This window comes from Rhipicephalus sanguineus, chromosome 11 (genome assembly GCF_013339695.2).
Source record: "Rhipicephalus sanguineus isolate Rsan-2018 chromosome 11, BIME_Rsan_1.4, whole genome shotgun sequence".
In the NCBI taxonomy this organism is placed as follows: Eukaryota; Metazoa; Arthropoda; class Arachnida; order Ixodida; family Ixodidae; genus Rhipicephalus; species Rhipicephalus sanguineus.
The window spans coordinates 116,857,697-116,879,711 of NC_051186.1; the positions used below are offsets into that span (position 1 = coordinate 116,857,697).

The 22,015-nt window shown below is 44.4% G+C and overlaps 1 protein-coding gene across 1 annotated transcript; it reads left to right on the forward strand.

Moving 5' to 3' along the window:
- The first annotated feature begins 418 nt into the window (after positions 1-418).
- On the forward strand, positions 419-18,701 carry LOC119375335 (uncharacterized). Its single transcript, XM_049411243.1, has 2 exons — positions 419-487; positions 17,189-18,701. The coding sequence occupies exons 1-2, from the start codon at positions 419-421 to the stop codon at positions 18,227-18,229; spliced, it is 1,110 nt and encodes a 369-aa protein (XP_049267200.1). The 3' UTR covers positions 18,230-18,701.
- The last annotated feature ends 3,314 nt before the right edge of the window (positions 18,702-22,015 follow it).

A 22,015-nucleotide genomic window follows, 5' to 3' on the forward strand; every position in this document is an offset into this window, starting at 1 on the left:
ATCTGAATGACAAAGACCACCATCGCCTTTCGTAGCTACAGACGCACGAGCTGTGCAGGCACTTCGTCTGTGCGACATGTTTGCATAGCGCAAATTGAACAATGACAGTGTAGAGGAGACAACACAGGCGCTTACTTCAATTGAGCCTTATTAGCGAAACGGCCATAAATATATACAGAAGAAATGAACATAATATGCTTGGAACCTGCGCAAGCTGTCACAAAAGTCATAACATCAGACCGAGATAATCAGATTCAGATTCAATTTGCGCTGGGAAAACATGCCGATATATAATCACCAACTAGCCCAGGTTACCATTGTGTTGTTGGGCATCAGAAAGCGGGGACAACCTAGGGCTGATGCCGTCACTATTTGGAGCAGTGTGGGTTTTCTGGATGCACTCCGTGATTCCCGAGTCATGTGGCACAGAACACTCGAGCTTCCAAAGTGTCTACGCAGGAGCTTCACGGACAGCCCCCGCCTCCCAGTACGTACCATACGCTGAGCCGCAAACGTTGTCGCCGTCATTCTGCGTAAAAGGTCTGTGCCGAAGATTGCAGTTCCTGGTGAATCATTCGAGCTGCTTGCTGCTTTGTAAACGCAAAAGTTGTCCGGCTTCCTCTGGTCGTTATTTAATACCCACAACGCACTGGTCATTACCGTCCCACTCGTGCATAAGTATTACATTCAACATCGTCTTTACTTCAAGGTCGTAAACGATGGTCTAATTTGTCATGTATGCTGTCTCGACAATCCGTGTTGTCACAAAAGTAGCGTAAGGCAAAAACTTGGAAGTGCAGCGCGACAGCGTTATGAGGCCCCGTTCGCCTCGCCTTCTCAATTCCTTGCCCTCTTCTCGTCGCGCACCTAAACAATGCTGTGTGGAAAGGAACGTCTGTGAGTGTGACTTTGGCGTTCGTAAATATTAGAAAAAATGTGATGGCTAGCAAATTCATGGGACTTTGCGAGCGCTGTTTACTCCAGCGATGAGAGTGAGACAAAAAAAGGAGAGCACTGCCCGTAAGTTTTTATTGTGGTAGCAATTATATGGAGACTCGATGCACATTTTTGCCATTGCCATAAGGTGCCGTGGGCGTCGTCTGTTCTATGTGCGCGCGAAAGCTTGTGAAGGCTGCAGACGGACCAGGCTGAAGCGCAAGTGAAGGCCGCCGGAAAGCTCCCTCGGGCGAAGGAGCATGAAAGAGCGCCGGTAGTGGGCTGCGTCGTTCGGGCAGCAACGGTGAAGATCATCAAAAGGGCGCAGTCTCGACACACATCAGCGAGAGAGGCTGCGAACTCTGATCAAAAGGGCGTGGTCGCGCACGCTGTCTAGACATGCATTATTAGACGGCTCCTACCCTTGTACGTGTTACGCCTTCTCCGTTTACTTCGCGTTGAAGCGACAGAGCGCACGAGAACCGCCTCGTTCACTAGAGCGGCCGATTTCTCTTACTCCAGTGTTTGGTGGAGTTACACAACATCGGATCAAAAAAGGGTTAGCTGCCAACCCTATTTTGTAAAACATTCCAATTTGTCGCTATCGCATTCATTGCCTCGCGCTTGCAGGAAAACTGTCATTTTTTTTCTTTCAATTCCGGTCCGCTTGTGGTACCTACATTGGTGTTAAGAACACACGCATAACAATAAATAATGGCATTAGAAAAAATGGGGCTGTGCTATAGATGCAGGTTTCAGTAGCATATAAATTCAAGTGAACTATGCATCAAGGCCCCGGCACGACTCTGCCAGCGCTACAAAAACTGGGAGGATAATTAAGCTTCGACTTTGCGAGTGGAACATTATAGTGCTTTCGGACCCTGTTTGTATGGTCCTCACATTCGCTTGCGAAACATCACTTCGCGGCGGAAAGCTAATTGGTGCTGCGATGAAACGAAGGCATATGCTCGTGGAGATGAGCCGTTGCGAACATTCCAAGGGCACCTACTGCAAACACAGTTGCTAAGTGTTCACTGCCCCATAATTCACCATCCTTCGATGTATCGAGGTACCGAACTATATTTCTCTAAGAAAATACGCGGACCTACCCCGCTTCATGCTTTGTTGGTGACGTAGCTGATGATGATAATGACAGTTATGACGGAGCACTTTCTGTCTAAAGTGGGCAACTTTAGACATGCACTTCCTGTACAGTTCATTGGTGTTACGCCTGGGAAGAATATATGTAAAATCCTGCCTTGCAGTGTTACACCTGTTAACATGACACCTCATTTAACATTCAACCTGTATGGGGTATTTTTTCGATGCTTTTTCAAGCAAGCTGGGAACCTCACTGTATCTACCGGGAAACTGCTGCTCAAGTGCATAGTGAGGTTGAGCCTCTTGTCATTGTTCTAAAGTTTAACGCTTGTTTTTCTTAGCTTTATAGATTTTATTGTATGGACAATCGCGGCTGATTTTGGCCGTCGCCGTCGCCACCGTCATGCACCGTATATATATATATATATATATATATATATATATATATATATATATGTAAAAGCCACAAAGGAAAATAATTCAAATAATTCAGAAAAACTTTCCGATGCGCGGAATCGAACGGGCAACCTCTCGCTCTCGCTTTGCAGTGCGCGGCGTTAGACGGTTAGGCCACCAACAGTTTCAGCCTCCTCACGACCGGCTATTTCTATACACCATTTACTTCAGCATGCTTTCTTAGTCACTAAATAGATGGTGCGATGTGCGCGCATGGCGCACTATAAAGATCGTCGCACCGCTCCTGCGAACGCAGTTGATCTTCTCCCTAGAGGGCATGGTCGCCTTCCTGCCCTTATCTCGAGGAAAGAAGGGGGCGGCCCGGGGGTTGGAGCGGGGCGTTGTATGTTTTGTGCTTTCCCCGCGATGTCCACGCTGAAGTCACAGAGCGTACGAAGGTCACTTTGCTCGCTGCAACTTCAAGCTGCTTTCCATTCTTCGCGTTACATTCCAATTTATTGCTATCGCATTCATTGCTTCGCCGTTGCGGCGAAACTGTGAATTTTTTTCTAGGCTCTATAAATAATTGTTGGTGTTGAACGTCAAAAAAAGACGATTTGATTCTGAGGGACGGCGAAGTGGTGGCCTCCGGAAATTTCAACCACATTTCTTTTTTTAACGTGCACCTAAATCTAAGTACATGGGCCTCAATCATTTGTGCCTCGGTGACCTTCGGGTCAGCAGTCGAACACCTCCACTACTAGACCACCATGGCGGATCTTTTGCTGTTGTTTAAATAATGTACCTGTCGTGCATTAGAATATCATTGTAATTGGATGAATTCTATTGTAAGCAGTTGACAAGAGTTACTGGCAGTATTGTCATGTATTGAAGAACGAAATAGCGCTGCCTAGGCTCTGTGGTAAAAGACTTGAGGGCCACGATAATTACAGGGCTGGATTATGTCCTGAACCGTAATTTTTATTATTTGATCTATCTCGATACATTTCTCACAAACCACGCCACCGAGACCACATGTTCCGCTACACAGGTTCGTAAGCAGAATCACCCGAATACTCGCGCCCGAATATTTATGTAAAAGCGACGGCATGGTGACGGAAAGTGCTAAACCGCGTGCCGCTCAACCCTCTATTTAATACTGTATTTTTTCACTATTCTTGAACGTATGTTACATTTAAATGCAAAGTGGCGTCCACGCAACTCAGCGCTATCTTGTAACTATGTCTTGCCTTGGGTTGTATAACCTGCTAAGCGCACCTGCTCATTTCGTGTGATTGTGTCTGCTTTTATGATCTCGACGATGAGATAGAGGAGGAACACAGTACAGACCAAAGCGCTGTTGAGTCTTAACATAATGTATTGTTTGTTGTAAATGTGCCATCGACAAGGTGGTAGAGCAGCATGCTGTGACACAATAAAGAGTATTTGTATGCAGATAGAACCACGAGGCTCTCGCGGGCCATTCCACTAGTTTTTATGAGCTTGCGCAGTTTAGCAGCTGCTCTGCGCACGCAGAAGCGACGACATGCGCTATGGCTTAAGCAAGAATTCGGTGAAAATTTTTGTTATGCATCATTATCGAAGGCAGCAATGAAGCCAATGGGCTTTTACTTTAAAACTATATGTATTGCGTTCCTAGTGACAAGCATTTTATGCTTACCACCAATTCGTAAACCGAGAAAGGCAAGTATGAACGAGATGTTTCCGTCGTAGGTAACAATAGCTCAGACGTTTTATTTTCGCATCTCTGTTCTTGTCACTGGTAACAACAATGTGATGCTCAGTTTAGCTGCACATTCTATGTAGTATATCAAACACTTAAAATGCGTAGTGTTGCGCAGCGAGATTATCTCTTTATTTCGTAAGAGAGTGATTAAAGGGACAGCAAAGATTTGTGCAATATCAAATAAGAACATTTAGAGTTACTAGGGTGTAATTATTCTTAACAGATTCCGTGAACGCACTGAAAACAAAGATGTCCTTCATGTGTAACGCATCCTTGTATCTAGCAGAATAGATGACGGAAATTTCTCTAAAGCGGTACTGATAGTTAGTCAATGTAGACTGTTTAGAGCGAAGTTTCGCAACCTGGCAAGCAACCAAGGAAGATAGTGAAATGCAGCCAGTAGTCCAATGCGAAATGGCAGCTTATAACTTTGGTTAAAGTAAAACTGGCAAGCGAACGTTTTAGTTCGCTTCATACACCTACGTAGGCGGGTGCATGGCGCCATATTTTTGGGGAAATTCTGCAATCTCTTACCTGGGCCCCACTACCGTATACAAAGTGAAACATATATCCGAAAATCTGCGAAGATTCTTGGCTGTTTTTCCACTATGGACAAGCTAAAGTTTCGCGAGCAAATGTTCTCCACATCTCCAGTGAAACCGCACGGCTTGTTTTAACTAAATGAATACGCACAGCGTCCGCTATTGGTCAGGAAATGAAAGCATAGAAAGGGCCGCGAACGCGCTTCACGGAAATCACATTAACATGAAAATAAAGTTCGCATCATCATCATCATCATCATCATCATTTAACATGATTTCAGGTCCGAGATTATGATAGGCGCTGCCGTCACTCAAGTGATTGTAAGTGGGGTGCGTGCTGCCGGAGGAAGCTGAACAGAACAGCATGCCATCGCACAGCGAGGCGCGGTGAATACTGCACACCAAGTCCAGTCGATGGAATCTACAAAGGTCATTGCAATTGTGGCTTGCTTCAAGGTACGTGTGTCATTTTTATTATTATTGCAATATCAAGTATATGCACAATCGTGGGGAACTTATACCATCGCCGTCGCTGTGACGTTTCGTATGAAGCCTAAATTGATTATACTCCCACGGCTGGTCGTAAGTTCTGCGTGCGAGTGAAAGCGTGCGAAACCTGCCACCGATCGGTGCTCACGCGGGGAGGAAACGCGTCGGCCATCATTAGTGGCGTCCATGCATAGAGTAACATATACAAGGATAAGAGCGGCCACTTGCATGGGCCCCCGCGGCTGGTTTGGTTTCGCAACGCACCTAGTGGGTGTGTGGAATTTTCGCAGCCTCAGATATGCGGAACGCCGATCGGCCTCCCAGATCACTTCAGGGCGAATGCTCGTCCCGGAGGTTATATTTTGTTGTGTGTGTGTGTGCGTGTGTGTGTGTGTGTGTGCGCGCGTGCGTGCGTGTGTGTGTGTGTGTATGTGTGCGTGTGTGTATGTGTGTGTGTGTGTGTTTTAGGCCTTGCTTGCACAGATCGAGTAGCTTCGGTAACATGCATGGGCTGCTGAGCCACTAGTGTTTATTAAGCAGCCCCGCCACGGTGGTCTAGTAGTTATGGCGCTCGACTGCTGACCCAAAGGTCGCGGGATCGAATCCCGGCCGCGGCGGCTGCGTTTTCGGTGCAGGCGAAAATGTTTGAGGCCGGTGTACTTAGATTTAGGTGCACGTTAAGGAACCCTAGGTGGTCCAAATTTCCGGAGCCCTCCACTACGGCGTCCCTCATAATCATATCCTGGTTTTGGGATGTTAAACCCCAGATATTTTCATGATTAGTGTTTATTAAGAAGAAGAGTACGTCATAGCCACAGCTAACAAACAATTTTCTCAATTTACAAGTTATCTCTAGATGCGCTCTTCAAGCAATCTCCGAACGCCACAAATAACGAACCTAAACACAACTTTACTCTTTCACACAAGTGCACAAACATGCATTGAATTTGAACCACGTGTACCGCATTGTATGTACAAAGAAAACCTAACGACGCACGCGCCTACTCAATTTCTTGCGCCAAGAATCGATTTTCTCACAACTGTGCTGCGCAGCATTCCAAATCGCTGTTTTTTGCTTAATGTGACGCAAACCACGAACATCGTGAGCGAGTTGAAAACACAAAAAGCTATCTGCAACGAACAGCACAATGCTAGCAAGTTTAGCGGAACGCCTAAGTAACAAATACCAACAAGCACTTTGCAAAATAACGAAGACCTTCTCACCATGCAGCAGCGACGCACCGAGACGTTCAGACGGACGAACGCAGCGAAGACCACGAAGTACGTCGAACACCTTATCGCACATCTTTACAGCGTCGCCTTGCTATTGTCCGTTACATGTTCATTGATTCGGAGATTGCTTGAAGAGCGCATCTAGAGATAACTTGTAAATTGAGAAAATTGTTTGTTAGCTGTCGTTACATGTTCATGGTCACGGATCGTGATAACCCTGACATCGCGTCCATGCCATGCAGCGCTTTTTTCGTTCGCAGTCCCGATCGACGATATCGAACGTGTGCTGCCAGACAATCGCAGACAAAGACGGATGGAAAGCCCTACTGCGAGCCAGCCAAAGCCACGATCACAGTCGCATAACGAAGTACATGTATAATGCATAGAAAAGGTACTACAGTAGATAACTAGTACGCGCGTTTCCTTGAAGACAGCGATGTATTGCCCTTTATCGGGTGTGTTGAAGCTGGCGTAGCTCCGCCGATTTTCGACTGGAGTGTCCACTCTTGTGAATTGTATGTGACTCTACGGCTCAGGCACTTGATACGGTGCTTGACCGACCGGGTATGACGCAGGCTAAAGGAAGGTGAGATCAAGAACAATCACCTGTTTTCAATTCAGGTTTCCAATTAAACAAAAATGAACTCGGGGTATCTACTCACCACTGCTGCGAAAACAAAAGCAGCAGTGTAGCTAGTGACCTCCACCTCCTCATTTCTTTCCTCTTCACCCTCACTTCCCTGTTCCAACTCTTGCTATGCTATGCTATACATGCCTATGATATGCGCTTATTCTCTCCCTACTCCTTTCTCTCCTCCTCACTTTTTTTTAGCGATTCCTTGCCTTACATGACGCCTGTGCAGGGCCTTTTTGCAAGGCAGTTTCAAGCACCAGCGTGGCTCTGTTTTCGAATACACGACTATTACACAGAGGTCCTAGGTTGAAGTCTCATAGGCCCTTGGATATTTTTTTTCTGATTTCACTTGTTTTCTTCAATTGCTCGACAGTGGTTACGGACAGCGGAGCCGGCGGAAAACTACCCCCATTGCCATTGTGATCTGATAACAGATTTCGCTGTAAATGTGAGGGGGAGCAGAAGAGAAATAAACTTGGCACAGCTACGCACCAGTGCTGCCAAGACTGAACAAACAGTGGAGCTTGTGACCTTCTCCTCCTCTTTTTTCTCCTCCTCACCCTCACTTTTTAGAAGCGCGGAGTTTGCCGCAACAGGACGCGAGGGACAGCTGTACGTAACGTATGTCAGTGTTGACACCCCTCCGTACAAGGGGCACTCATCGCGATATTCGGCGGGGTGTAACTTAGAAATGTGTGTAGATTCTATATAGAGGTAGAAATGTAATGCGGGAAGACAGGGATGTCGACGTTGCATTACAATATAATGACCTGGTATGATTGATAGGAGCTGCGTGGGCCATAATCACTTTACGTGGCGCATACCCACCCACTATTCCATGGAAGAGCCCAAAGTTTCGCTAGGCCTATTAAGGTTCGCTGTTAAAAAATTTGTGGCCACCAAACTGCGCTTTTCCTTCAGGATTGGCACTATTGTTGCCAATCCTGAAGGAAAAGCGCAGTTTGGTGGCCTCCTTGTTTCTCTGTATTTTGAACTGCGGAACACTTTAGCGGCCCGGCTTGTCGCCCAACTACGCATCTCACGTAGCGTGATCACGCTCAGAGTAAAGCGTTCAATACAGACCATATGATGGCAGCGATGCTCAAAGCCGCGTTAGAATGAACGAGCACGGCTTAAAATAATATAGTTAACAAATCTAACCAAGAAGTGATCGCAATAATTAAGCAAAAATTGCTAAATACATTTAGAAAACCGGCGGCTGACTACGGCGCCGCTGAAGGGAGGGCGCCATCGCCTCGCCGAGCGAGCGAATGCCCCACCCCCTACGCTCCGCACGCGCTGCGTCGCTACATCTGATGGGGAGAACAACCTGACGGAACTCGCTGAAGACAACCTGTATCTCAACACGCAGAAAGATGATCAAGCGTAGCAGAAAGTAGCGCGCATGTCGCACACCGAGTTTGCGAATCTCCCTAGCAAGGTTTTACTCGTGTCGGGGCAAACCTTCATAATTACCACAAACACTGACATCAATGCTGCTTTGGTAAACGGAGCAGTGGGAACTCTACGAACAGGAATCGTGGGGGGCGCGTGCTACACACTTCCTCAGGTTTCACAGTAGTAGAGCTGCCACATGTTTTTTTTTTGTTTCTTTTTTTTGCAGTGAAGCTGTATAGATCTACCCCGCAATGGTTTCATCTCTGTGGCCGGAAACGCCAGGCTTCTAAACCACCAACAGACGCTCGCGCTGGCGTGCTCATATACTGGCAGATGCATGCTCCTTGCGTTTTCACCGCGGATGCTGAGAAAGAGCATTTGGAGAGGTAGAAAGACGAGCCGACTAGCGGAGCGGAGCGATGGAAAGAGCGAAACAAGAAAACGCATCTAACTGCGCTAGTGTTCGCTTTAGACGCGTCCACAACTGCAACGCCACAACTAAAAGTCGATATCTGGGTAGTTTAGGGCCCTTTAACAACTGAAGGCAAACGGCATATCTTTCTGCGCAGTCAGGCGTAGAGCATAGAGCTCAGTTTTCGCTTCGATAATGAAAACAACAAAAGGAGCATCAAAACTACATGCTGGATGATAAGGCGCCTGTGAAAAATGGGAACGCCCTCCCACTCGTTCCCAGTACAGATTAGGCTGCAGCTTCTTTAAACTTAACACGAGGGCCTCGAATGACGTCAAACGGCTCTTCCTTCTCCCTGCGTGAGTTTTACGCTTTCATATATAAAAGCGAGACTAGTCCAGCAACTCATTCAGTTCATTCCTAATGAATTGCTGAATGAATGAATTCTGAATGAATTGACGCTGTTCTGAATGACAGCATGAGTACAATGTTCGACGAAAGGGACAAATTGGTCTTGCTGAAAATGGTCGAGGAACCAATCAGGGTCTACCACAGCGACCACAAATAGATTCTCACTACCACTGCTTAAAGAAATATTGAAACCCTCCCTTCAGAGTGTGTGGTGTTTGATACAGTATCGCTGTCCAACAGAATTCGGATCCTGGACTGGAGCCCTTATTTTTGTTCCTTCTCTTTCATCACCTTTCTCTCTGTTTCTTTCTTCGTTTCCTTTGTATTCCTGTTTCTCTCTAGTTATTGCTCTCTTGTCTTTGTTTTCTGTCTTGCTGTCTGTTCTTCCTACCTCTTTTCCGTGTCTGTATCTTTTGTATCTATTTCTCTATATGTATAAGTTTCTTTCTGTGTTTTTATTTTTTATGACTTCATTCACTTTATTTCCCTTCATTTTTATCTTCAACTTTCTTTCTATTGCTTTCTTCTCTCTATGTATATATATTTGTGTCTTTTTATCTTTTGATGTTTTTATTCACCCGAGTTCTCTCTAAACTTCTTTGCTTTTTTCTGTCACTTTCTTTCTCTCTATTTTTATTCACCTGCTCGTTTGGTTTGATACTCGCACCTGCTGAACTCGTTAGTGGGGCTTGCCCACTTCCTGTGGCACACACCCACCTGTGGAGTGTTGCACAACACAACAATGCGAACGTTAGCTAGTCAGCAATGGTTCATTTTAGATGCGAAGCAGCTTTTGCTCGGGGCTGTGTCCGGGGGTGGTGGTGGCGTCTGCGCTCCACTGCACATGCACCTACTCTCTCTCCGACTCTCCTCCTTTACGCAGGTGTTCGGTCGCCTTCTGTCCTCTCCTCCCCCGCGCTGCTGCCGCGGCGCTGCCTCTCCTCCGACGTGATGAAGCCGCGCGGCAGCCAAATGCAGCCTGTAACCCACCCTCTCCTCGTCCTCCTCCATTTCATGTGTATATAAGCATGTGCGCTCGGTCGGCTTCCATCATTCTCGCTTCGAACCGTTCAGATGAGTTGTAACGTCAACGTCGGCGCCACTCGTTCAGCCGGTGCTAACGGAAAGCAACGCACAAGCACAACGTAATGATAATACAAACACTAAATACGAACCTCGCGCACTAACGGAAACTCCGAGTGAATGTTACGGAAACTTGGTGTGCGCCTCCAATGCTCATTCGCATCCCCTCATGGTTCCCTTGAGTGGGAGATGGTGTAATTTTTTGAACAACTTGCAGCGATAAAGGACCGCGGACAGCCGAGAACCAGTTACCGATAGCTTAACTAGTTTCTCTGTAAATAGAAATAGGAGAGCGCGTGCCAGATAATGAAGATGATACTTTTTTACGACGGAGCAGAAGTTGCCGACAGCGTAAACAGCTTCGCTGCTAGGACATGACTGTATAAGGAAGGGCAGAATCCATACAGAGCACACGTGAATGATATGGAACGTTTGCTAGCGACACTATTTATACACACCCATGACATATCCTTTATCTCATTCCTAAATACACTTTTGCTTTATGACACCGAGAACCGAAAGCATGAATGAAACGTATTTCCAAGTGATCTTTTCCTGCACTTTTGTTTCTTCACATCTATATCCAAACTACTACAAGTAACCTCCCCTACACTTTCTTTGGCGTAATTGCCTGTTAGTTCTCAAAATACTGTGTATAACAAAGAAAAACGAGCCCTTAAGAGTCATATTTCTTCCTACATATTTCCGTGAGCTGTAAGATTGTGCTGCCTCAACAAGCCCTTGTGTAATTTGGCTCCTTTCTTGAAGAGGAAGTACAAGTGGAGGCAGAGAGAGGTCTAACACCCCACCTTTAGCAATGCGTTGACATGCGTGAGTCTTCGGGTTCTCTCGGGAAATGATGGGGCTGCCTTAAGCGCACGTTAACGCAGCGCCCGCCTCCCTCAAATCTGCACGATCGTATGACAGGAGTGTCGCGTACACAACGTTAATGTTGTATTGAGGTGCTGTGTAATTTTATTGAAAGCTCAATTTAAAAGCGCCTGTTATTGTTCCTACCTTCACCTGTGTTCGCGTCTCCGATTTCGAGCTGCATTTAAGATTGAATACAACACCTGCAAGGTTTTGAAATCAACGAAACAACGATTTTAGTTATTTGACACAATTTTCAATGTAGCGTATAAACGTTTGCAGTTGTGAAAGAAGAAACAGCCGTGCTATAATCAGAAAGAACGAGACTGTTGAGTCTTATATCTGAGTCTATGCGACCGCAAAGGAGCGTGGTGCATCTCTGAATCAGAATATAACGTAGGAGATGAAGGAAACAAATTGGCTGGTGAATCAGTACGAAAGTGAAAATGTTGGATGCCAATCGAACCTTTTAAAATCATAACATGAATTGAACAGGATAATAGGTAGACAAGAATGTGTATCGCGATTACAGGTTATTTTCCTACTCTTTACGGTGTCATGAATTCTGACACATGTCGGTTATTGTCTGTTACTTTGTCACTCTCCATTCATTATTCATATATACTTTATTTGTTTTGCAGGTGCATGCATTACGGGACAATGCCAATAAGGAAGAATGGGAATCGCGCAATCTCCGCAGTATTGTGTTGTTCAGTGAAAACTGACTAACCTTCTAAGTAATATCTAGGCAATTGCGGCTTAACAGTGTATGTGCCTACTTTTTTCTAGTTCAGTTTCACTCATGCAGTTAACCCTTCGTTTGTAGCATCGGTTTTGAATCAAAGAGAGGATTAATACTACGAATTACCTGAAATTCAGCAGTCAACAATATAATCCACTCTATGATGCTGCCAATATTCCTGAGGGCAGATATTATATTTCGGGAACATTTTTATCAAGCCAATCCACTTCAACCACATCACGAAGAGATGTAACGAAGGGGAGTGTAGTGAATGATACTTACCATCAATTGAAAACACCGGCATACATTAGACAATAAACAACTACTTTGGGCAGCGCTAGAGTTTTGCGAGTAAATGTGGTATGCTTCACACAAATTCGTCCAATCTGTTTATTCCAGTTTATATGTCAGAGTCATAATATTGGATGACACGTTTATCCCCGTTTTGCGTTACTAAATGCTTTCTTTGGAATTTATCTCGACAAGTCCTGTTTTTGTAAGTTGGCTGTGACATACAAGCATTATTGGGCAGCGCAAGCTTTTCTTTGGTTTGTTTTAGTGCAATAAGGGTGATCGGGTGGCAAAAGTTGGAAGTCACCGACCATGTCATGTTCCACATATGTGGCGTTTTTTTCTAGAAGAGCGTGCAATTTAACTGACACTTAGGAAAACGTACTTTTTCGCTGCCGCCATTGTGGTCGGTCCTGCTACAACAATTCTTGCTTGTGTATTTTTGACCCCTAAATACCTCAAATCTATATTGCGGCTAAAATTATATAGCCCACTATCGTCAGTATTCATGAGTAAACTTTGTATTTGGCTCTTATAGATAAGAACATTTGATTTGGGCTTGAATTAACTCGTAAAATAAGTCTAAAACCAATTCCAATGTACGGTATACCAATATGTCGGGTAAAATTAATATCATCCTTGTGCTTCCCTCGGTGCCGTCTTCCGTTGCATGGGCGTAATGGCGATAACTAAACCCCAAAGCGAGTGTTCCTTCCAGCCAAAATGTGAACTATTCTGGATTGTCGGCAGCGTTTTCTTGTTCTTTCATCTACTGAAAGCCTCGAAAAGTGTTCCACCCCTTTGTTTGTTTGTTTGTTTGTTTGTTTGTAGCCTACCAAGTTTGGCACGTACCCATTCTGGGGGATTAGCGAAGAGGGCGTATTGTAGCCTATGGATGATAATTACAATAATGTTTACCTCTCTTATCACTAAAGCAGAAAAAAACATGGCTGATCCCTCCGTCATAGCAATCGGTATAACACGAAAGTGAAATGTGTCTTCACAGAAGTAGTGCTTATTGTGTAGCGATATATGAGAGCTTGTACAATGTCTATTCGTGTTTGGCAGCTATGGCACCGTTTGACGTGGATGCAACCATGTTGACAGCATGTCTCTATCGCGATGACTAACGCCCATGATCGTGATTAAACCGTTGTGGTAGCTGACGGTGCGAACATATATTCGGACACAGCGAATCGTGAATCCCGCGTAAGGATGATATCAACAAGCTCATAATCAACACCGGTGCCCGGTATGCACTTCTTCAAAGCGTCGTCAATTAAGGAGAGGAACGTCACGGTGTGCGCTTTCTAGCAATGGGTGACCGACGCCTGCGCTCATGCATACACCACCACACATACGCTTCAGCAACACGGGAGGTAGAGGTTCGTAGCCTGAGCCGCAAACTCGTGCGTCCCGCTGTGCTCTGTCTCACAGGCGCTAGTCTCGCTCCACCAAAGCAAGACATTCGCCCGTTGAAATCGCGTCCTTTCTGCAACGCATATTGCAGCAGTTTTGTTAGTCGGTGGTCTCAATCCCGTTGGCGCACGTGGAAGCTGCACTACTCCGATGAGCCGACGCACGCTAACACTAAGCCAAAGGCAAACAACGTAACTGCGCCAAGGGTGCCTCTGCGACGCCAGCTTGGCCAGTCTACCTCTCTTGTATGGAGAACCGTTAACCATGGCCTCCGAGATTAGCCGGCGGCGCGCCGTTGCTACGGCCGTCCAGAGCCGTCGATGGGGAGAGTCTGGCGAATGGGCGGGGCAGTGACGTCGCGGCGCGGCGATGACGCTGTTCACGTCACCGCCACGCCCCCGCTCCGGCGGCGTCCGCCATATAGACGTCAGACTCTGGAGTTTCGCAGACGCGTGGCGCCACCTGTCGGAGCAGTTTTGGGTAGTGCAAAGTCCGACTCCTTTGCACAGTTTGCTATGGAACCAGATGCAACAAGCGAGTGCAAAACAACTATTTCGCTTAATATTGCGTGTTTTGTGCATTTAACACTCAGAAGGAGAGCTATGAATTTCTCTCCGCTAGTTCGACGCGCCACCGAACCGCCATAAAGTGATTGTTGGCTCACTATCGCCGGTCGCAGACGATGGCGAAAACGAAACCAGACGCGACAGCTCCGCGCGCTCCGAAGAAGCGCCGCAATCGACGGTACTGTTGTGTTGTCAATTGCCACGAACGTGAAGGACTCGACAGCGACGTTCACTTTTACCGCTTCCCATCGCGGTCGTATGAAGCGGAAAGGCGACAGCGCTGGATACGGGCCGTTCAACGTGTTGGGTAAGCGAATTACTTGCATCTCCACAGCACAGCCGCTCGCATGGATAAGTGTGATAATGCTGTTCTGCTGTTATTGTTTTGCGTAGTCCTGACGGAGAACCGTGGCAACCAACCGAAAATGCAAGAATATGCAGCCGCCACTTCGTTGGCAACAGAAAAAATAACGTGGCGAACCATCCTGCCTATGTGCCATCAATCTTCCCACCTCTTTACAGACGTCCGCCTCCGCTTGACTCAACAAGTGGAACGGAAAGATTTGGCAGGTCAGTTTAGCCAACCATTTTGTTCCTTTACGAATTCAAAATTTTGTTCTTGAGCATGTTTCGCAATGCATTGCAGCCCCTTTCGACTGTGGTTTTTTAAATGTGAGCATTAATGTTGCTGTTGGAGAACTGGATGAGTAGTAGGTAACGCGCACGTGTCTAAAAAATTACGTGTTTATTTAGTTATTTCTGTGTATGTGTGTGCGCGCGTGCGTGGGTGTGAATGCGTGTGAAGCGTCTGCGAAAAATTCAAAGGTACTGAGCGGTGCTGTACGTATATCTCCTGCGATACAGAAAGATGCGGCGCGCGGGTATACGCTGCATGACACTTATTTTTCGTTCATGTTCGCACGCTGTTTGCTGCCTCGAAAAACGTGGTTGAAGGACACCGTCGCTTGCTGACCAAGAGGCGCCAAAACACCTGTCGATATGTGGCTGGTGGTGCCGCAGACACACGAAGGTATCGCGTACGCCAGTGCGTTCTCCGCCGAGACTAATAGGACACACACTCGTTGTTTTACTGCCGTGCCGCGAACGAAAGATAGCGGGTCGATCTAAACGCCCGCGTGAAGATTAGTGGAGACGACAAAAAGCTGCCGCGCAACTTACTGAGCTGATAACATATCGCTTGCAGCAGAAAAGAGTGAGCACCGAAGCTAGATTTTTCTCGCACCGCGTGCATGCACCTTAAGTAGTCTCCTCTTACATGCCGCTTTTCGAGTCTGGAAGACTTCCCCGAATACTCGCTATTTCCTGTTTTTCTGATGCTGTAACAAAATATATCACATGCTTTCATCTCGAGATACGCGCGACCGAACCGCATCGCGCCATATCTCATTTGCCTTGGCTGTGAGGAGACGCGCAGTGAAGTGAACCTGCGCTCCGTGGCGCCTGAGGACGGCGTGTGGACGTTCCATTACAGACGCATATACACAAGACATTTGAAATATTTTTATTGCGATAGCAATTATATGGACACTCTCATATATGCAAGGCGTTTTTTTTTTTTTTGACAATACAATTTTTTAAAAATAAAGCTTTTTGGACACTCAGGTCCCTGTCGTCTTCGCAAACGAACTCAACGCCGAGGCGGAAGAACTTTGCCGCAAAAGTTTCATTGAAATGTCATTCGCAAAAGCTCGTTCCTTAACTTTTTAATTGTTAACTTTAGGGCAGCTGTTTTGTAGGAAAAGATGCTGGACGTGTTTATATGCACACCCATTTTTTAAAGAACCCCAAAAACTCACGTAATTTGAGATATTAATAATCGAAATTCAAGGCCCCGATCCAGGCGATATCAAAACTTAGCGCGCAAGAAAGACAGCAGCTGTGTTGCATCAGATGGGAAGTTCAAGTGACGAACTTCGAAAAAACAGCGCGTCGCAACAGAATATGGTCAGGAAAAACGGCCATTCGTTTCAAATACACAAGCCGGTCGCTTATCCTTCGCGTTTGGTGTGTAGTGTTTATCCTTTCCGAATATGTCAATTCAATGGTTCAGTTGTGCACACACCTTTTCTTCGGAGACTTTCACTGACTTGTAATACGCGTGCATGAAGTCGTGTTCAGTAAATAAGTTTTACTCCTTCATTATATTTTAACAAAAACTAACACGTAGCTGAAAGCGCTTTGTACAGTTTTGTTAAGTCTGAGACGGTTGGGTTATCCCCATAATTTCTTTAAACAAGCACGGTACTGCTTGATTAGCCTAAAAAGAAAGCACAGTATGCCTTTTCGAACAGCTATTGAATTTTAAAGTGCCACGCTAGATATTGTATTTCTCCTGCTCTACAAAATTAAAAGACTGGCACAATTTACTTTCTGTAAATAATTGATGGATTAAACCTTATGATAATGTGCCTAAAATAGAGAAGATACTCAAGTCTGGTGTTCAGGACATTTTCAATGTGAACCACTTTGAAATTCCTAGATTTTTATGCTGATATGCCTAAGAACAAACCTGTAGAACAAATTAAAAGAAAGACAGGTGGGCTCGAACTCGATTAACAATTTTGTGCCTGAGTAAGCTAAAGATATATTACTGGAAAATTTATAGCAACTCTTGTTCACTATCTACATGCGTCATATACATGCCTCAGTATTTTTACTTTCAGATGGCAGAAAAGACACCAGGCAGATGCAGCAGCTACAACTGTGCAAAGTACAGACCCCTCGAATTCTGCTGAGAGTGCAAGCAGCACTGTACCAAGCTCTTGTGCAGCCCAAGAAAATCTTGAAGCTGAAATACAAGATGTAAGTTTGCCACAATTCAGATGTGCTTGGTATCAATTCCTGGGATTTCAAATGCATGTAACTCCAATTTCTATTTTTTTGTTTCCTGCCCGCAGATTCAGGGCATTGAAACAGATGTTCTCCCCAACGTTGAAGAAGATGATGATCCTGGGCTTTACCCTGAAAGTGTTGAGGCTGCTCCTACAGAATGTGAAAGTGTTGTCACTCAAGAACACATTGCAAGGAGCATTGCAGTTGGTCCCAGCACCAGAACGTGTTTTTTTTCCGGCTATCACAGTATTATTGCAAGCCCAGATTCTCTCAGAAGTCTCTGTGGGGTCGACGGCAACGTGCTTGCATTACTGCTCGGCTTGTTGCCAAGTGTGAGGGACAGGAGTAGCGACGTTACAGTTGAAAATAAGCTGCTCATATTTTTAATGAAAATGAAGCTGGGCATATCATTCTCTGCAGTTGCTACCCTTTTTGGAGTACATGAGAAAACTGCGTCCCGTGCATTCTACACTGTGCTTCACACACTCGTTGAAATCACGAGGGACTGGATCTACAAGCCCCCAGTAACTGACATAATGTTGTCGCAGCCCTCTTGCTTTAAAGCAAATTACCCACAGTGCACCCTCATCATCGACTGCACAGAACTGAAAACTGAAACCCCACCCGAGGTCAGGCAGCAACACATGCTCTACTCTCCATACAAAGGAACTTACACGTTGAAATTCCTTGTTGCTATCATCCCAAATGGAATGGTTGTCTTCAAGTCCAAACCATATGGTGGTAGATGTTCGGATACTCATATTACATTAGATTCTAAGTTTCTGAACATTATTGGACCCGAAGACACAATTTTGGCTGACAGGGGCTTCCCAGGCATCAGAACTTCCCTTGCTGATAGAGGAGTAATCCTCGTAATGCCACCTTTTTCAGCAGGAAGCAATATTCCCTTCACACCCGAGGAAATGGAACAGACTTACTCAGTCGCATCTGTCCGAATACACGTAGAGAGAGCAATTAAGAGGATTAAGCATTACAACATCTTAAATCACCGAGTACCAGTTTCACTGATTCCTGCTATGGATGAGATCTTTCACATGTGTTGCATTTTAGCAAACCTTCAGCCACCTTTGATTTTGTCACAGTGAATAGTCCGTAATTAAAGCCATGCAACGGCTACATAAACAGTGTACATATTTTCTTGTTTGTCCTTTTGGTTACATTGCTTTAGTCCTTGGCAAAGCTTTTATATAGATACAGCTGCTCTGAAGCTTGTTTACATCCTGTTCCTTCACTGCTATTTTTCGTATTCTTTAAATTATTTAAGAACTTGTTATAAACTGCAGTAGCAGTGCCAGGAGGATAACCAACATCCTCCCATTTGAGAGTATCTGTACTTGTTTTTAAATTTAAGTTCACAACATGAGTATTAAGCTGAAATCAATGTCACAGCTGTGTTACATTTTGATTGCACTTGTTGTCTTTTATCATTTTAGACCACTGTATTTTGCAACAATGTTGATTAAGTGCATTTCTCTTAATAAACATTTCATTCCTAGTAAATAAGTGCCACTGAAAACGGGTCCAACAATAGCGTACAGTAGGCATAGGCAGACACGATACCCCCACAGTATTCATTAACACTATATCGATGTGCACTTATCATGTGAACTGCCTTAACATATGTACTATGCAATCTGATTGAGTTACTTTGTACCAAATCATTGTGGCAGGCAAGGTGAACTTGGCAAAGACACAAAAATGTGTTGCGTTATTTCTGTTCTGCGGTCGTATTCCTGCTGCCTGATACCATATACGCAACAGACTAAAAAGTCATGTTGTGAATCGGTATGTTATGTAAACATTGACAACTAGTGCAAAGTTGCAAATACAAGTAATTTATTTACATATTCACAATAAAAGTTTGAAAACAACAGCACCAGTCCAATATTCATTATCAAGCACATAACAGCACAAATGCAGCCGGTAAATTGTTCTTAAATTGTGAACATTTTACTAGACTCTCTGGAGATATGAACAAGGTAAGGTGGCAGGCAAACAAACTTAAACCGTAGATAAATTACACACCACGCATTGTCACAATGTGTACACACTACACAAAAATTGACAACCATCCACTCATTGCAACTCTTAGTAATTGCATGACAAATAAAAAACCAAGGAAAGAACACGGACACATCAACAAACACTTCTAAGAGCCACAACAGTTGTATAAAGAGCAAAGCCAGGTAAATGCTAAAAAGTCCTATTACAATTCGCCAGCACCTTGTATTATTTGGCAGCTTCAATTTTATCTCTGCAAGTTACTATCCAAAACAAACGATCTACGCAGTGCTTCTGTATTTTAATGATGCCTCCTATAATGTAAAAATATCATAGTAGAGACCTATGTTGTAGAAACAATACAAAAGCAATCTATCACTACGACCTTTCATTCATGTTGAAGCATTTAATATCCAAAACAAACGATCTACGCAGTGCTTCTGTATTTTAATGATGCCTCCTATAATGTAAAAATATCATAGTAGAGACCTATGTTGTAGAAACAATACAAAAGCAGTCTATCACTACGACCTTTCATTCATGTTGAAGCATTTAATAATAAACCACACCTTCAGATCAAAAGTATAATTGGGAAGCCACAAACAGTCACTTTATACTCAAAATATCACCAAATATTTGCAGATACTCAAATGAACACACAGAAGAGCAGAGCAATAATTGCTCAGTTCTGTCTTGCTGAACATTTGTACAAGGCTTATCTACAGCTGTACTGTGGCATGGTAAACAATGTTTATGCATGAAGTAGTTCCTTAATGTAAAAGCTGAAATAAAAGCGTTCAAGAACAGGTATAGACTGTGCAAGAAATGCTTCATCTCGCTGTACAACAACGACAATGCTTTGCACAGACGAGTACACAAAAAAGAAGCATGTGCTCGTGTTTGTCACATACATTGCGACTTGAACTTGAGTATAATACTGGTGACGTTTCTTCAGCCTAAGCTCACCACCTTTATAAATGATATAGCTAACAAAGCTGATTTCATTGTCAGCATCGATCAGCACATTGTCTTTTCTCGAGAAAGGGCACTTTATCTCAAGAAGCACAGTTTCGTCGCCATCCTTGAACAGTCCGTCAGGGCTGGCACACAGCCATGGCTGCTTCAAGTTAACTATTAGTCCGACCTGCATTTAGATCTCACACCATAATGCAACTTTCCATACACTCGTATTTCATTATCAGTGAAAAGGCAATAAGCACAAATGAGACCAAAATAATTCATGCACAGTTGTAGCACAGCTATCGCTACTTTGAGTTCAATGTCACAATTAGAAAATAAAATTAGAAAAAAAAATGAAGGAACATTGTATGATATATTTTTTGAAGGCACGAGCTCTCTTAATCCTGACATTTCACTGCAAGTGCACAAATATTGCACTTACTGTTATTACTGAGCCTTGTCAAATGAGAGGCTACTCTCTGTAATGATTCCTTGGTGGCAAAATCTGTCCTTGTTTATATCATCATGTGACGAAAACTACTGGGGAACTATTACTGACGCTTAAGTTTATGGCATTTCAGTTTATTAGAAATATATATATATCCATGTTTTGAACATGTTGAAATCTACATACGTCATTTTTAGAGGCACCAAATTGATCGAATTCGATTAATCAGCGTGCAAGCTAGAAAAGTTGACTTCAACCAATGTGCTCTCTTCTGCTGCGCCACTGAATAGTAGAGAAAGAGAAGAATTAGATCGGAAAGAAAGGAGTAGGTATTGTGATGCCACGCTGTCTCCAGCCATACATATGTTCAAGCACACAGTTACTGCTGAAGCCAATACTTGTCTGGGGAAAATGAACTGATACAGCTATTTATGTGAACATGTCATCAAGAACTCGTTTCTCTTAATGTAACCACTACTGAATAACTGTGTGGTGTAGTAACACGACAATAACTCATCTACTATATGTCACTTGAAACACAGTTCCTCATAAACATAACTACAAGCACAGCTGACTTAATTTATGCAGCACATTCTTTGTTGAGTACTTCTGTTTTATAAAACATTTGAGGCTACAAAAAATTATATTAATTTCTGGTTTGCTACAATATATTTCTCAAATACTTCGACAGCTACTGTCAGGAGGAAATCTCCACATGCATAACTCACCTCAACAACTGATATATGAGCTTTCTGCTCAAAAGCTTTCCTTGCCTCAGCTTCTGTGCTCATCCCTGAAGTATGAAAAGCAATCAGGAGCCATACTAATATTAAGAACAATTCTCTGTAAGCGTAAGCTTGTGCAAACAATAATGAACATGCTGATTATTTGTGTTACCATGCAACACTGCCTTCCCACTGAACGGCTTTCTGCGGAGAAGCTGTTGTCCAAGAGTCTCAAGTGGCAGCCTCCGAGCCACAACTCTATGGGCAATTGAGCTCGACAAACGTATTCTCCTCTCCTTGTGCACCTACATAAACGTAGAGGCCTTCAAACTGAAATTTTCTTTTGTGCATGCTGATGATTACAAGTAATTGCTGATTGAAAAAACGAGCACAAAGTTATTTTTGCTACAATTTGCCAACAGAAGAACATGAGGAGGTATACCTTCCAGATCCTGCCTGTTTCACCGTGCTGATAGCAATCTCTTCAGCACCTTCCTGAGTGCACACGACATTAGAAAAAAAAAGTCTCTCTCAGCGACTGACATATGATCCACATGTTGGCGACGTGCAAAGCTGATTGTGGTTGGTGCCTTAAGCTGAGATGTCATTACACTATAAACAGGCATACTTTTGTCCCAAGTGCACACTTCTTGCAGGCGTGAAAGTTCTGCTGCCTTGCACACCTCATCAAGTAAGCTTTCAAGCACGCACTTCACCTCTTTGTCAACCGTATTGAG